The sequence below is a fragment of the Haliotis rufescens genome, unplaced genomic scaffold, assembly GCF_023055435.1.
Source record: "Haliotis rufescens isolate VD_foot unplaced genomic scaffold, xgHalRufe1.0.p SCAF_13, whole genome shotgun sequence".
NCBI lineage: Eukaryota > Metazoa > Mollusca > Gastropoda > Lepetellida > Haliotidae > Haliotis > Haliotis rufescens.
In genome coordinates this window covers 39,173,776-39,191,546 of record NW_025963813.1, presented here as the reverse complement: position 1 = coordinate 39,191,546, position 17,771 = coordinate 39,173,776, and the positions used below count along the sequence as shown (strand labels likewise).

The 17,771-nt window shown below is 42.2% G+C and overlaps 1 protein-coding gene across 1 annotated transcript; it reads right to left on the bottom strand.

The window, feature by feature from the left end:
• Positions 1 to 5,855: 5,855 nt before the first annotated feature.
• LOC125378662 (heparanase-like) lies at positions 5,856 to 13,862 on the bottom strand. The gene is made up of 10 exons (XM_048394572.1): positions 13,631 to 13,862; positions 12,457 to 12,587; positions 11,681 to 11,854; positions 10,569 to 10,728; positions 10,082 to 10,132; positions 8,470 to 8,667; positions 7,961 to 8,072; positions 7,291 to 7,400; positions 6,522 to 6,665; positions 5,856 to 6,080 (listed from the first exon to the last, which is right to left on the bottom strand). Exons 1-10 carry the CDS (start codon positions 13,843 to 13,845, stop codon positions 5,900 to 5,902), a joined length of 1,476 nt encoding a protein of 491 aa, XP_048250529.1. The 5' UTR covers positions 13,846 to 13,862; the 3' UTR covers positions 5,856 to 5,899.
• Positions 13,863 to 17,771: the final 3,909 nt, after the last annotated feature.

Below are 17,771 nucleotides of genomic sequence, written 5' to 3'. Positions count from 1 at the left end.
AAAACGCCAAGTGGCAGTCACGCTCGTGGACCATCATGCAAATAATCCGCTCGAAATGGGGCGACAAAAGCATAGCCAAACTCTAAAAAATGTTTGAGCACTAACAATGACCAGGTGTTCAGGACACTGATCAGTATGTCCACGGTATCCAGCCATCTGTGCAGCTGTATCAATTGAATTGCTTTGCTTTAGAGGCTCTCAATGTATAATATACTTATTCGTCTGTCTGACGCCATTTGCAACTCCTGACGCCGTTGCTGTCAGAGTGATCTGTAACACCGTCGACTATGTTGTGATTCTATGTTGTATTGCATTGAGTACTTGTGTGGCGAGGCCAGCGCCAAGGGAGGAAACAACGACAGCGGAAATACGGAATGGTCATCATCCTCTCCTCCTCCTCCTCATCATCATCCTCTTCCTACCTCCTCCTCCTTCACATCATCATCATCATTCCCCCCATTCTCCTCATCGTCATCATCATCATCAGCCTCACCCTCCTCAACTTCATCATCATCCTCTCCTCCTCCTCCTCCTCAGCATCATTATCATCGTCTACCTCCTCCTCCTCATCATCATCACCCTTCTCATCATCATCATCATCATCACCACACTCCTCCTCCCCATCATCATCATCACCCTTCTCATCATCATCATCACACTTCTCCTCCTCCTCATCATCATCAAGGGGGCACGGGTGGCCCAGTCGTCTTAAGGGCCGCGATTTGCTGTGCAGAGTTGCGTCCCTAGGGCATGCCAGAAACCTATGATTGTGGGTTCGAATTCCGGTTCAGCCCGATTATGTTTCAAGGTTTGTCTGGACCATACCCGTGCTCGTGGGTTTCACCGAAGTGGTAAAGTCTGAGACCTGCATCTTTTCGGGCTTTCCTCCCACATTAAGCTGACATGCCGTGATATATTGTTAAAAGCGGGATTAAACCCAACTCACCCACCCACTCACTCACTTATCATCACCATCCTCTTTCTCCTCCTCCTTCTCATCATCATCATTTCCCCATTTTCGTCGTCGTCTTCGTCGTCGTCGTCGTCATCATCATTCACATCATCATCTTTATCAATCTCCTCATCAGCATGATGTTCCTCTCCTCCTCCTCCTCCTCATCATCCTCTCCTCCACCTCCCCCTACATCATCATAATTTCCCCCATTATCCTCGTCGTCGTCATCATCATCATCATCATCATCATCATCATCACCACCCTCCTCATCGTCATCATCATCCTCTCCTCCTCCTTCTCCTCCTCCTCCTCCTCATCATCATCATCCTCATTCTCCTCCTTGTCATCATCATAATCATGACCCTTATTATCATCTCTCTCCTCTTCCTCCTCCTCCTCGTCATCATCACCCCTCCTCCTCCTCATCATCATCACCCTTCTCCTCCTCCTTCTCATCATTTCCCCATTCTCTTCATCATCACCCTCCTCATCGTCATCATCATCCTCTCCCCCTCCTCCTCAACATCATCCTCTTCCTCCTCCTCGTCATCATCATCATCATCATGATCATTATCCTCTCCTCCTCCTTCTTCTCATCATCATTATTTCCTCCATTCACCTCGTCGTCGTCAACATCATCATCATCATCGCCCTCCTAATTGTCATCATCATCCTCTCCTCCTCCTTCTCCTCCTCCTTCTCCTCATCATCATCATTATCCTCTTTCTCCTCCTTGTCATCATCATCATAAACCTTATCATCATCATCATCACCCTCCTCTTCCTCCTCCTCCTCATCATCATTATCATCGTCTTCCTCCTCCTCCTCCTCCTCCTCCTCCTCATCATCATCATCATCATCACCCTTATCATCATCATCATAAACCTTATCATCATCATCATCACCCTCCTCTTCCTCTTCCTCCTCATCATCATTATCATCGTCTTCCTCCTCCTCCTCCTCCTCATCATCATCATCATCACCCTTATCATCATCATCATCATCATCATCACCCTCCTCTTCCTTCCCCTCCTCATCATTATCATCCTCTTCCTCCTCCTCCTCCTCTTCGTTATCATCATCATCACCCTTCTCATCATCATCATCATCATCATCATCATCATCATCACACTCCTCCTCCTCCTCCTCATTATCATCATCATCATCACCCTTCTCATCATCATCATCATTATCTTCACACTCCTCCTCATCATCATCATCAAGGGGGCATGGATGGCCCAGTCGTCTAAAGCGGCGCGATTCGCTGTGCAGAGTTGTGCCCCTTGGGCACGACAGAAACCTATGATTGTTGATTCGAATCCCGGTTCGCCCCGATTATGTTTCTAGGTTAGTCAGCACTATACCCGTGCTCGTGGGTTTCGCGGAATTCGAAGTGGTAAACGTCTGAGGCCTGCATCACTTCGGGCTTTCCTCCCACATTAAGCTGACACGCCGTGATATAATGTTAAAAGCAGCAACAAACCAAACTCACTCACCCACTCACTCACTCATCATCATCATTCTCTTCCTGCTCCTCCTCACAATCATCACCATCCTCTTCCTCCTCCTCATCATCATCATCACCCTTCCCCTCGTCATCATCACCCTCTCATCATCATCACCCTTCTCATCATCATCATCATCATCCTCTTCCTCCTCCTCCTCATCATCATCAACATCATCATCATCATCACACTCGTCCTCCTCCTCCTCGTCGTCATCATCATCATCATCATCATCACCCTCCTCCTTTTCATCATCATCCTCTTCCTTCTCCTCATAATCATTACCATCCTCTTCCTCCTCCTCCACCTCTTCATCATAATCATCATCACCCTCCTCATCATCATCATCACCCTCCTCCACATCGGCCCACACAGCTTAAGTTACAATGCAGCCAAGATATTGAAAGTGGCGTGTATGCTAGTGACTAAGGACTAACACCGCTATTTAACACGTCAATTATATGATGAAACTGACAGCATGTAGATACTTAGTAATTTAGTGACACCTGAAATGACGGTCACAACACCAAGTATCATAACTTGGGTGATTCGTGGATTCAAAACCTCGACAATCAAACACTTAACACATGCTCGTGTCATTAAAACCACAACACACAACACAAACACACACACACACACACACACACACACACACACGCACGCACGCACGCACGCACGCACGCACGCACGCACGCACGCACACACACACACACACACACACAACTGTTCGGAAGTAATACATATGATTATTTAGAAGGTTTTTAAAAGGGTGGAAACACCTCGAAAATGATCATATTGTAAGCAATTGTGGCACATGTTACCAAGAGTGATGGTTATACAGCACATGCATCCTTCATGTTGTACTCTTCACAACTGACAAGTGCTAATAATGTATTTGTCCCATTTTAATTTATTTTTGTCCAAGTGGTGAGACAGTGACACTGACTGAACTACGGACACGTGCAAACGTTGGTGTCATGTCCAGTTCATCACAATTGTAGGGGGCACAGGTGGCCCAGTCGTCTTAGGCGCCGCGATTCGCTGAGCAGAGTTGTGTCCCTTGGACAAGCCAGAAATTGTGAGTTCGAATCCAGGTTCGCCCCGATTATGTTTCTAGCTTTGTCAGCACCATACCAGTGCTCGTGGGTTTCGCGGAATTCGAAGTGGTAAACGTCTGAGACCTGCATCACTTCGGGCTTTTCTCCCACATTAAGCTGACACGCCGTGATATAATGTTAAAAGCGGCATTAAACCAAACTCACTCACCCACTCACTCACTCATCATCATCATTCGCTTCCTGCTCCTCCTCATAATCATCACCATCCTCTTCCTCTTCCTACACCTCGTCATCATCTTCATCATCATCACCCTCCTTCTCATCATCATCATCACCCTTCTCCTCCTCATCATCGTCATCATCACCTTTCTCCTCATGAACATTACCCTTCTCATCATCACCCTTCTCATCATCATCCTCTTCCTCCTCCTCCTCATCATCATCACCCTTCCCCTCATCATCATCATCACCTTTCTCCTCATGATCATCACCCTTCTCATCATCACCCTTCTCATCATCATCCTCTTCCTCCTCCTCCTCATCATCATCATCACCCTCATCATCATCACCCTCCTCCTTTTCATCATCATCCTCTTCCTTCTCCTCATAATCATCACCATCCTCTTCCTCCTCCTCCACCTCTTCATCATAATCATCATCACCCTCCTCCTCATCATCATCACCCTCCTCCACCTCCTGTTGAATCAGCATAGACGTAGGCCATCGGCCCACACAGCTTAAGTTACAATGCAGCCAAGATATTGAAAGTAGCGTGTATGCTAGTGACTTAGGACTAACACCGCTTTTTAACACGTCAAATATATGATGAAACTGACAGCATGTAGATACTTAGTAATTTAGTGACACCTAAAATGACGGTCACAACACCAAGTATCATAACTTGGGTGATTAGTGGATTCAAAACCTCGACAATCAAACTCTTCACACATGCTCGTGTCATTAAAACCACAACACACAACACAAACACACACACTCACACACACACACACACACACACACACACACACACACACACACACACACACACACACACACACACACGCACATGTTCGGAAGTAATACATATGGTTATTTGACAAGTGCTAATAATGTATTTGTCCCATTTTAATTTATTTCTGTCCAAGTGGTGAGACAGTGACACTGACTGGACTACTGACACGTGCAAACGTTTCTGGTATGGCAAGATATGTGGTGTCATGTCCAGTTCATCACAATTGTAGGGCCCAGTCGTCTAAGGCGCCGAGATTCGCTGAGCAGAGTCGTGTCCCTTGGACAAGCCAGAAATTGTGAGTTCGAATCCCGGATCGCCCCGATTATGTTTCTAGCTTTGTCAGCACCATACCAGTGCTCGTGGGTTTCACCCAAGTGGTAAACATCTGATACCTGCACCAGTCATGCTTTCCTCCCACATTTCTCATGGATTTCCTCGTCGCAAACATCTATGTTAAATTTGAGGATAACACATGTAGATATGTCCAAATGTGAGGCATGATGACTGATGCAATTACCCTATTTGACTTGTACCGTATGTTCCTATGCCTTCTGGAGAACAATTTACTTGCCTTTGCACGTGTTTGTGATAGTGTGACACGTTTGACAGGATACGATGACTGTTTCTTGAATACTTGGTATAACCACCATTTGATATTTCATTTTTTATTTCATAAACATATGTTCATGATGTAGTCGGGAACGTATAATGAACTCTGCTAATAGCTGATTTCTAATGGTTATGGAAATTATTTTGTCTTTTGTATTTACACACAACCCTTGCCTTCACATGTGCTTGTCTCTGGTAGGGCAGGACACGCTCACCTTTTCGCGAATACCTGGTATCATCACTTGATGTCATCTTTTGATAGTGCTTCTTAAACACATGATGTAGTTGGGATTCTGGTCATCACTGATATTCTGATTCAACGTTGTGGGCTGTTCTAAATTTGATGTGTACAATTAGTGAATCAAGATTCGCCTATTGTACATGTGTGTTAAAAGCCTAGTTACGCCCCGATGATTCTTGGTATGTCAGTTCGTTTGTCAGTTATAAGAAACTGGTGTGTCACCCAAGTGTGTTTTCTGTCGAATGGCATTCTGAAGATGCGGGATAACTCTTATCAGAACGTCTTAACATATTCCTCTTGGTTCTTTGTAACACGCAAACCATTTTTAAAACACTCTGTATGTCTAAATATCTATATAAATGTGTTTAGAGTGGTTGTTTTCAGATGTTATGTCTAGTGTATGTCAATGCACATCCAACAGAAGGTCCAGGTACACTCACTATCAATTTAAAAGCCACAAACATAACGTTTTGGTGAACAATTTATTACCGCTTTTATCCTAACAGGATACTTGTTCAATTATCCGATAATGGGACCATGGCTTTGTGATTTGCATGCCGCTATGTTGGCGTCGGGAATGACAATGAACCCAAAGGAGCGTGGAGCAACTACAATCGTCCCAGTTCCCAAAGCTTTTGGCATAATGTGTGGTATTTGGTTGTTGACAAGTTCCAATGTTTTGCCATTGACCTCTACTTTTCTGAAAAAAAAGATGTGGCAAAGGTTATTTTGGTATGCAGGTAAAGTATTGATGACCCGTTGACCCAACAACCGTTGTCTCACCTTTACTGCCACTATTGTATATGTGTACAAGTTTGTAAGATCAAGTTCGTCTTTAGTTACTTAATATAGTCCTGGAGTTAGTTGTGTTTGCCAAGGTGCGTTTTCCACCCGACATTTCGGACCATTACTCATGTTATACACCGTTCGTGTGTCTGGTTCAGATTGAATGCAGCAAATCATCAAATGCTCACCATCTTCTGTTATATCTGCTGCTTCAGAGACAACATATTATCCGCAGCATTTGACAACAATGCCAAGGAACCAGTTATATAAGAACTGACCCATGGCATTGTGAAACTTGAACGAAAGACAAAATCCTTATACTGAATGGTTGAGAGGAAACATATTATATACAAACTTTGACTTCAAGTCTCCTCCCTCAGGAGTCATCCAGAATATGTCCACGTTTTTGCCGTGCGCCTCTGATATGGCTAGGGTTACGTGGTCTCTATGCATGTTAAGACCATACACAGTGATACTGCCAGGTTTGTAGTGGTACACGCTGGAACGTAAACAGAAGATATGATAACATTAAAAACGAAAGCAAGAGAAAAATCTCTCGAAATCTAGCCATTTGATTTGACACGACTAGTCGCCGTATTTCATTAAAAACATGCCTGTCATTGAAGAAGTGAGTGAATGAGTATAGGTTTACACCCCTTTTAGCAATATTCCATCAATATGACGGTGGTGGATAGCAGAAATGGACTTCACACATTTGAGCCATATGGGTAATCGAACCCGGGTCTTTAACCTTGACGTTTCAATGTTTGGTAATGGTTGATGTAACGTCACATCTTGTCACTTTTCATTTGCTCTGTTCACACTCACCGTTACCATATTGAGCTAACCTGTCGGGGACAGGCTTGGCAAATAAACACATTATTATACCAATATAGATCATTGTAACTTGCGAACTTGAAGCGAAATAGCCGTTACATAAGTCAATGGATTGTTGTGGTTACATTGACTTTGTATTAATTCTGGTTGTTAGACGATTTCTAATGTGATGTGCTTTAAAAGGGACGGTATGTTCCTGCCACCTCTATCCGAGGTCTACACTTCGTATTTGTCCATAGTCTGTTTGTACAGACAGGTTGTGAATTAAACATGCTGAAACCACTCACTTGTTCAGCTTTGTACAGTGGGCATACAGTCGGAGGTCGGAAGATGTGGATGGAACATCAAATACTTTGTTGCCAACAAGTCTCTTGTAAAGAAGCGTCAACCAGTAGTCCTGACAAAAGACGTTTTGATATGTGTCCATATGAGAAAGACACTGTTGGTGTTCATGTTATTTTGTGCCGGTGTAAGCATTTAAATGTGTCTTGACGTGCAAACTGATGGTTGATGGTAGGATAGTCGGAATGGGAATTTGTATAAGACAAGGAACTGAGCCTGGCCACCTAATATGCAATGCAGGTGGAACAGGTGACTTATAATGACTTGGAATTCCCACAAAGGAAAATACATGAATGAATGAGTTCAGTTTAACTCTGCTTACACATACGATATGTCAGTAATATTGATTTGGGTGAAAATATAAAATGGTGCAGGTCAACTTTGGTGAAACACATAAGCACAGGTATCGTGCTCACCAATCTAGTAACGTAATCAGGGTGAACCAAGGCTTCGAATCGAGGATCAATGGTTTCTGGTAAGCATAAGGGACACAACATTTGAAAACAGACAACAGACAATGAATATATGCATGAACACAGAGACAATATCTAAGATCAAACAGACATTTGACAAAATGACATTGTTAAAAAATTGAGATGACAGACGTTCACGCACAGGATTAGGATCACCGTTGTCGTCAATGAGTGCATAATTTCCACCAAAGATTTCTTGACGCATAACCCCTTTTAGGCCATATTTTGCTGATACACCAAGTTTATCAAGCCACCTGAAATTGTGATATGACAGATGATATTAATGAATTACATGAGCCGTTCTCATTGCTCAATTTGTTTCAAGGCAAAACAAAAAAGGCAATTTTTTCACTGGTCCCATTGATCTAAAGATCATTTTTAAGGACACACGAGCATCAACATTAGACATTTTCAGAGCGAAAGGAATTACAATTGTTTCTAGTTTTAACCAGTTTCAATTGACCATAAACAGCAATCATCGCCCTCTAAACAGCACGAAGAGGCAACTTGCATTTACATCAACGCATGCTGGCATCCCAGTTGATGCTCTGGCTGAAATTGTTATGTTGTATTTAAGGTAAAGAAACTTATTTAGAACACTTTCAACTTTAGAACAAATTCATTTGGACACTGAAACGTAAACATCCTCACAGGTTGCCTGCCACATATCTGTCAGCAATGCCAGGAGTGCCACCCCCATAACCGGACGATGTCTCCCCTAGCCACGCCACCAGACCATGATGACCTCGGACCGTATTCATCACTGAGTGTAGGGTAGATGTAAGGCGATTCATTATAGAATACTTAGAAAAGTCTTCCAGCTTGGCGGTGCGTCCATTAAAGTAATATCTGAAAAGAGTAAGCTATTTGTACAGGGAGTTTTTGTAACCACGTGTACAAAAAAGGATGACATCCAGCTATACAAAGTGTTCGTTTCTGTATTTGGTCCGCTTGTTTGATATTATTTCCAATGAAATGAAAATAATTAATGTGGAGTGGGAAACGACAAACGCAAAGAAAAAATCATTTCTTGACCCATGGGCATTTTGTCGCTAAATGTGGTGATCACAGATATATAGTTATATATTCATCGCTACCTTCAACGGTTCAGGACAATTTGTTACAAGTTAAATAACGCGTCCTCTAGAATTTACCGAAGAAACAATATTTGACATGCTGGATAGCATAGATTGCACCTATGTGAAAAAGTAGGCAACCGCATGTATATCAATTGCGCTCTTTTCTATATTGATCTGTTACCTTATTCAGATCATCAACATCACAACATGGGCAGTTTAGGCAAGAAGTTAAAACCTATGCTTCTTGTACATAGGTGATATGATGTCCATCACTTATGGCCAACATACCGATTACCTTCGAGCAATATTAAAGCATTTGCTGTCTATATATTTCACATCTTTAGATATACAGTCGCGCAGCCACTATCTACGAAGATTTCAAAGATTTGTTTTCCGTACGACAATTGTTTGATGTCATTTGCGGTCAACATTACACAACATCTGAGGTACTGTCACGTATGCTCATACTTCGAAGATTTCAAAGACTGTCATGGGACAAGTTTAATCAGGGTTACATATTAAAGGCTTCAGTAAAGATTTCGTAAAGGTTTATGGCAGACATGTGGAATTCAAATTTGATGGATAGTGACCAAAATAATGGCCGATACAATTACTTGTATTGAGTTGTACCATATGCTAAAGAACATGAACGTTGATTTGCCTAGCCTCGGCGTGTGGTTGTGGCGTGTGCCATCAATGGGGCAGGATATGCTCACATTACTATTTGGCAGTGATTTCTAAACACATGCTTTTGATATAGTAGCAATCGTCAATGAAACGGACACTGCTTTCAGCAGAGATTTCTTATGATTATGAAAAATGCAGAGATTTCTTATGATTATGAAAAGGGATGTGTTCCTTTTATTTTAAAACAGAGCCCAAAAATGTATTTACATTATTTTTCAGACAATCCAGCCTGTCTAGTGAAAGAATTTTGCTTGGAAAACCTGAGGTCAAAATAGTATTTGCAGTATTTTCGGACAATGGTCAAGAACAAATGATTGACCTCGAAGCTCAACACAGTAAACAGTTATCTATTAAATGTAATTCTGTATATACCCCCACACGGTGTACAGCCACTTACTGTCCTATTGCTACTTCTACCTAATAGTTCAACGTGTCGTATCGGTGTTTTTGAAGATTATTTAAACTGTAATCAACGACCCTTGAAGGAAGGTACTTACTGATGGAAGGTCAAGACGTTTATGACACTAGCTCCACCGTGAGACAGGAAGCTGGAAATGCAAAGTCCCATTTGACAAATGTTCATCAAAGATAACTATAATCAACTAGGGCATCACTTGTGCATTACCATGTCAGCTTCTTGGACTGAAGTGACTCAGATGAATCCTTCGTGAAAAAGGTATGGTGCTTTCAAAACTTGAAAGATAATCAAGGCGAAAATGGGATTTCAACATCATAACTATACAGGAAGCCGGAATTTGAACATCATAATTATACAGGAAGCCACACTGTACAACATATCGTGGCGTCTTAGGCGACTGGGCCACCCATGCCCCTTTTTAGGTCTGGAATCGATGCTTCGTTTAAGATTTTGAAATAATAATAGCAACACAAAGTAAGCAAAGATTCGGTTCAATTTCAATCAGAAAATCCAGACGGCTTATTCTTTCCCTGCTGGATAGGGTGTACGATGTTTATTATGCATACTTTTTTATGAACGTGTCTTTATAACCGGCGGTATCAGGTCCAATGATGAGACTGGATTTATAGACCGTTCCTTGCAGAACTTGCTTTAGTTCCATGAAGTCGCGACCCAGCTGAGCGTCACTGACAGTAGTATTCCGATGTCGGTAATACAAGTTCGGTTCTTCATGAAATATACGTAAAATGATAATACATATGGCATGCATGATAACAAAAATATCTACATACACATGAGTATTAAGTTCGGTAAATGTTTCACATATGAATACAAACATAATGAATGTAAAAATGGATTATTTTTTCTGAAGTGATTAATACCTCATATTGCATATACAGATCGCAAAAATACCATATAGTTATTCATGTATTAAGAGGAATGACACCATAGTTTTGTGAGTCCAATGACGGTCAACGTAGGAAGCATATAATGCCGTATTTATATGTCTTGTTTGTTATGTGACCGTGGGCTGGATACAATGACATCTGGATTATGGAAACTAATAAATAGAGATTATTATACGAACATTTGCGTCATACTGATTTCACGAATTCGAATCACGAATTTCCGAGCGAGAGCGAGGGTAATACATGAATTCTTACACGAGTTTTGTAAAGTCAGTATGACACATATTAGTGTAATAATTTAAATTTATTACCCACAATTTCTTTATCCTTTTGGGCTCCTCTTTAGACAAATGCACTGATCACCACTGCTGTCCTAGAACACCAACATGTGTCAGCCATTTTCGGCTATGTTGTCATTTCTAGTGTGACGTTAATCACATCTTACATCACAATGAGATTCGAATGACGTCACCAATGCCTTTTGGATGACGGAAACAATACACTGGTGTACGAGAAGTGATATTTGAACTAGTGCACATACGATTTTTATTAACTCGGCTATTTATAACCCTGTAGGTAATAATTGATATCATGAGCCACATCCAATGGAAGTAGGGTGTGAAGACACGCATTGATCCAAATTATCTAGCATGGGCATATATCGTCTCATAAACACAAGTACAGATTGTTGGGACCTCTTCTACTCAAAATGCCCAAAAATATGTCGTCTATGTCTGGTTGATGCGACGTCTACATGCCTTCAAACTTACCATTTCCCAGTTCAATCCCTGCAAATGGATACCCTTTGTCAGAGGAATATTTTAGCAACTGCTTAGCATCTGATGGGTTCCACTTTGTTCCATCACGCAGCAGCAGGTTGAGGCTAATCACCAGTTTCAGCCCCGTATTGTGAACAAACGCGTTGAGTGCATCCCAGGTGTTAGCTGAAAATACGTTTCAATTGGTCGGTTTTGGTTCAGTTTTAATATGTTTAGTACTTTCTCAAACCTCAAAGGTATAAACATATTGAATAGCTACTTATGGACGAAGGTTTGTAAATAAAGAAATCCGTCAGTCATTGGTTCATTAGACTCAGTGGCAGCCCATGTATCCAGGTACCTTTCCCCGTTAATCGCCCGGATTACGGAATGTCTGGGACTAACGGATCTCAGAAAGAAGTAAGGTTCTTTAAACACATGTGAGCCTCAGTAGTAATGCCCGGCAGATGGGATTACGAGATTCAAGGGGCATGGGTGAATAATGTATAACTGTACCATGAAACAAATAACCAAAACATTTACCCCTACAGGTACGATATAACCGGCAGTACTCAAAGAACTTTTCTTGGGCAATCAGTAGAACAGAAACAATGTGCAGCTGAAATTTCTCAGAGTGATCATACCAAAAAGGTTATTCCAAAAGAATAAAGTATTTTTAGACGTGGAATCTTTTGTATTATTTAGCCAGGTCTTTTTAATTAGGTTTTCCTTCTGGTGACAATTACACCAAGTGAGATATAAGAATCATATATATATACTACTATCACCTTGGAGATGAAACTGCTGCGAAGGATCTATGTGGTAATTCGGGTCAAACACCATGCGATCCCCTGATGTTCCTCCAACTCGCACATACCCTGGCGCTAAGGCTTTTCCAAGAGTCACCAGTTTGGGAGACCTGTTATAAAAGGTTCTTTTATATATTCTTACATTCATATATGAGACTGCTATAACCATCTTCAACAAACTTTATTCATCTAGCAGATAATACCACCCGTAACATCTTGGATATGAAACTAGAAGCTGAAGATACATTCTCCAGTGTATAATATCATCATTCCCTTGATAATGCCCTTGACTCATTCGGCTTCATGTCCCCCATTTTCTTATGTCGTCACGTTACATAACATTACCATTCGCTTGAAGCGATAGTATGTGATTGAAGGAGTCGCGTTTACGCCACTTTGAAGAGCATTCAGGTGGTAATACGGCCTGTCAGCTTGATGTGCGAGGAAAGCCCGAGGTCATGCATGTTTTAAAAGTTGAACACTTTGGTGAAATCAGCGAACAGGGGTATGATGCTAACAAACCCAGCAACATTATCTGGGCGAATCTCGGAACCGAAACCACAATCATATGTTTCTGACACGGTTAAGAGACGACAGGCTGTAAGCTAGCGAAGTCTTCAGTGAAGGTGAAGGTGATAATTGGAAGTGATTTCTGTCAATCATTCGGTTGTCAAGCATAAGCTAGACACAACATAAATCAGTGACGAAACTGAATTCACGAAAAATTAGTTGACGGATTCTGCTGACTTTGGACCCGTGAAGATTCCGGGGTAGAATAGGTCTTCAGCAACTTATTCTTGACGTAAAAGGTGACTATGCTTGTCGTAAAAGGCGGCTAACGAGATCGGGTGGTAAGGCTCGCTGACTTGGTTGATGCATGTCATTGATCCTAATTGTGTGGATCGATGCTCATGATATTAATCACTGGACTCTCTGGTCCAGACTCGATTATTTACAGACCGCCGTCATATAGCTGGAATATTGCTGAGTGTGGCATAAAAATACAAAAATACAACTAACCAAAATCTGCTGACTCTGAAAATACATATTTTTGGTCTATTCGTTTCCTGACAAGGATTTTTTTCACTAATCTGAAAAAAACAATTTACGTTGCAAACAAATCACATAGTTATACGAATGTTATGTTGTATACCTGATATTTGGGGTCGTCAGATTGGATCTCAGTTGACTGCTGTCAATGGTTACACCAACAAACATATCATCAATTTCCTGTAAGACGTGGTCGACTTTTACCGTGATATGTTCTGTGTGCATGGACACACTGAACGGTTGTATCCAAGCCAACCCTAACAACCACAATATGGTTACATCTCGGAACATTCTGACTGTCACTCCATGTAGAAGCATAATGTCGCTTATCACTGTTTCGAAGCTAAATACTACTCAACGTGTGGAGGTCAGCTGTGGTGCTGGAAGAGACCAGGTGTTGCCAAGCCGTGACAACAGATAACGAAATTTTGTCACGAGTATTCAGCAACTTTCATGCTTTCATGTCATGATCGGGTTCGTGTGTGCCTGTTTCGGTATGTACGTTGCAGTTATATTTCTGTGCAGCACATGACTCATCATCTGATTCTCTGCCCCTCAGCTTCAAGGATTGGCTTGTGAAACATCATGTTTGGCTTTCGTCAACACTGTCTAATCTGTCGCGATTTTTAGAAGGGAATGGCTGACATTACGAGAAGTACAACTCGTGCACTTTTAAAATTTAGGAGATAAACAGATGCATGCCTTGTCGTAAAATGGCGATGATACACTTAAGACAGATGTGGACCATATCAGTTTGCACAAAGTGAATAAGGGACCGATATTGTGGTAGGGCTGGGAGCGTGGGAGGGGGAGGGGGGGAGTGGATGTGTGGGTGAGGATGTAGGGTGTGTGGAATTTTGTCGCAAAAAGGATAATGCTTTCCCTAATGGAATATCTGATGGAATTTTGTCGCAAAACATTGATTTGATTGAGAAACTGTAGCGTTGATATATATATACATACATTATTAGGAAATGTTATCATTATCATTTATTTTTATTTTTTATAACAATTGTGTCACTGAATAATGTATTTATTCGTATTTCAATACTTTTAATGAAAAACACGAGTAGGTAATTATCAAATTGCAATAGGAAACAATTCCTAAATCATGACATTATTAATGCCGACAAGAATGTATGCTATCATTCTAGTTTGCGGACAACTGTAGACATGAGTCGAGTTTTAAGATATTCGTACATCCACCGTTGAAGATTTCAATCTTAGCTTAGATCGGTTTGTGCAAGTGAAATAGGACAATTGTATGGTGATTATAAAGTCAACGGTAGCCGCCTAAGATCGATTGTAACTAAGATTGTTCTGTGCAAGTGGGCCCTGGGTTTCCATTCAGGCAACTGTCCTTGGCAAATACAAACTGAGGTTTCACGTAGCCTCCAATGAATTTTGTCAATGCTTGTTGTATCAACCAATACTGTCAACGTTTTACTTCCTGGTGTGATACAAACGCCTATATCACGATCTTACTATAAATAAGACTTGTAAGCAAGAATGTTTCCTTCCTGCCACTCAGCGTTGTCGAGACATGTAACGATTCATGCAAATAGTTATGAATGTGCTGGGGCTCTCAATGCCTAGGCACACATATCATGCGCTTTATATCAGATATGGACCAATTTTGTTCCTTTTCTACTACCATGCATATCAAAACGCCAAGTGGCAGTCACGCTCGTGGACTATCATGCAAATAATCCACTCGAAAAGTGGCGACAAATGCATAGCCAAACTCTAAAAAATGTTTGAGCACTAACAATGACCAGGTGTTCAGGACACTGATCAGTATGTCCACGGTATCCAGCCATTTGTGCAGCTGTTTCAATTGAATTGCTTTGCTTTGGAGGCTCTCAATGTATAATATACTTATTCGTCTGTCTGACGCCATTTGCAACTCCCGACGCCGTTGCAGTCAGAGTGATCTGTAACACCGTCGACTATGTTGTGATTCTATGTTGTATTGCATTGAGTACATGTGTGGCGAGGCCAGCGCCAAGGGAGGAAACAACGACAGCGGAAATACGGAATGGTAAGAAAATTAGATTTTATTTATTAGGTTAGATTTATCTTTTCTTCATCACTCTCCTAATCGTCATCGTCATCCTCTCCTCCTCCTTCTCCTCCTCCTCCTCATCATCATCATCCTCTTCCTACCTCCTCCTCCTTCACATCATCATCATCATTCCCCCCATTCTCCTCGTCGTCATCATCATCATCATCATCATCATCATCATCATCATCATCATCATCATCACCATCATCAACGTCATCATCATCCTCTCCTCCTCCTTCTCCTCATCGTCTTCATCCTCTTCCTCCTCCTCATCATCATTATCATCGTCTACCTCCTCCTCATCATCATCATCATCATCACCCTTCTCATCATCATCATCATCATCATCACACTCCTCCTCCTCATCATCATCATCACCCTTCTCATCATCATCATCACACTCCTCCTCATCATCATCAAGGGGGCACGGCAGGCCCAGTCGTCTAAAGCGCGGCGATTTGCTGTGCAGAGGTGCGTCCCTTGGGCATGCCAGAAACCTATGATTGTGGGTTCGAATTCCGGTTCACCCCGATTATGTTTCTAGGTTTGTCAGGACCATACCCGTGCTCGTGGGTTTCACCGAAGTGGTAAAGTCTGAGACCTGCATCACTTCGGGCTTTCCTCCCACATTAAGCTGACATGCCGTGATATATTGTTAAAAGCGGGATTAAACCCAACTCACCCACCCACTCACTCACTTATCATCAACATCCTCTTCCTCCTCCTCCACATCATCATCATCATGATCATCATCTCCTCCTCGTCGACATCATCATCATCATCATCATCATCATCATCATCACCATCATCAACGTCATCATCATCCTCTCCTCCTCCTTCTCCTCATCGTCTACATCCTCTTCCTCCTCCTCATCATCATCATTATCATCCTCTTCCTCCTCCTCCACATCATCATCATCATCATCATCATCTCCTCCTCCTTCTCATCATCATCATTTCCCCCATTTTCGTCGTCGTCGTCGTCATCATCATCATCATCATCATCATCATCATCATCATCATCATCGTCGTCGTCTTCGTCGTCGTCGTCGTCATCATCATTCACATCATCATCTATATCACTCTCCTCATCAGCATGATGATCCTCTCCTCCTCCTCCTCCTTCTCATCATCCTCTCCTCCACCTCCTCCTACATCATCATAATTTCCCCCATTCCCCTCGTCGTCATCAGCATCATCAGCATCATCATCATCATCATCATTATCATTTTCATCAGGATCATCACCCTCCTCATCGTCATCATCATCCTCTCCTCCTCATTCTCCTCCTCCTCCTCAGCATCATCATCCTCATCCTCCTCCTTGTCTCATCATCATGACCCTTATCATCATCACCACTCTCCTCTTCCTCCTCCTCCTCATCATCATTATCATCGTCTTCCTCCTCCTCCTCGTTATCATCATCATCATCCTTCTCATCACCATCATCATCACCCCTCCTCTTCCTCCTCCTCATCACCCTTCTCCTCCTGCTTCTCATCATTTCCCCATTCTCCTCATCATCATCCTCTTCATCGTCATCATCATCATCATCATCATCATCTTCCGCCTCTTCCTCCTCCTCGTCATCATCATCATCATCATCATGATTATTATCCTCTCCTCCTCCTCCTTCTCATCATCATTATTTCCCCCATTCTCCTCGTCGTCGTCATCATCATCATCATCGCCCTCCTAATTGTCATCATCATCCTCTCCTCCTCCTTCTCCTCCTCCTCCTCCTCATCATCATCCTCTTTCTCCTCCTCGTCATCATCATCATCATCATAAACCTTATCATCATCATCATCACCCTCCTCTTCCTCCTCCTCATCATCATCATTATCATCGTCTTCCTCCTCCTCCTCCTCCTCCTCATCATCATCATCATAAACCTTATCATCATCATCATAAACCTTATCATCATCATCATCATCACCCTCCTCTTCCTCCTCCTCATCATCATTATCATCGTATTCCTCCTCCTCCTCCTCATCATCATCATCATCACCCTTATCATCTTCATCATCATCATCACCACCCTCCTCTTCCTCCTCCTCCTCATCATTATCATCCTCTTCCTCCTCCTCCTCATCTTCCTTATCATCATCATCACCCTTCTCATCATCATCATCATCATCATCATCACACTCCTCCTCCTCATCATCATCAGCAGCAT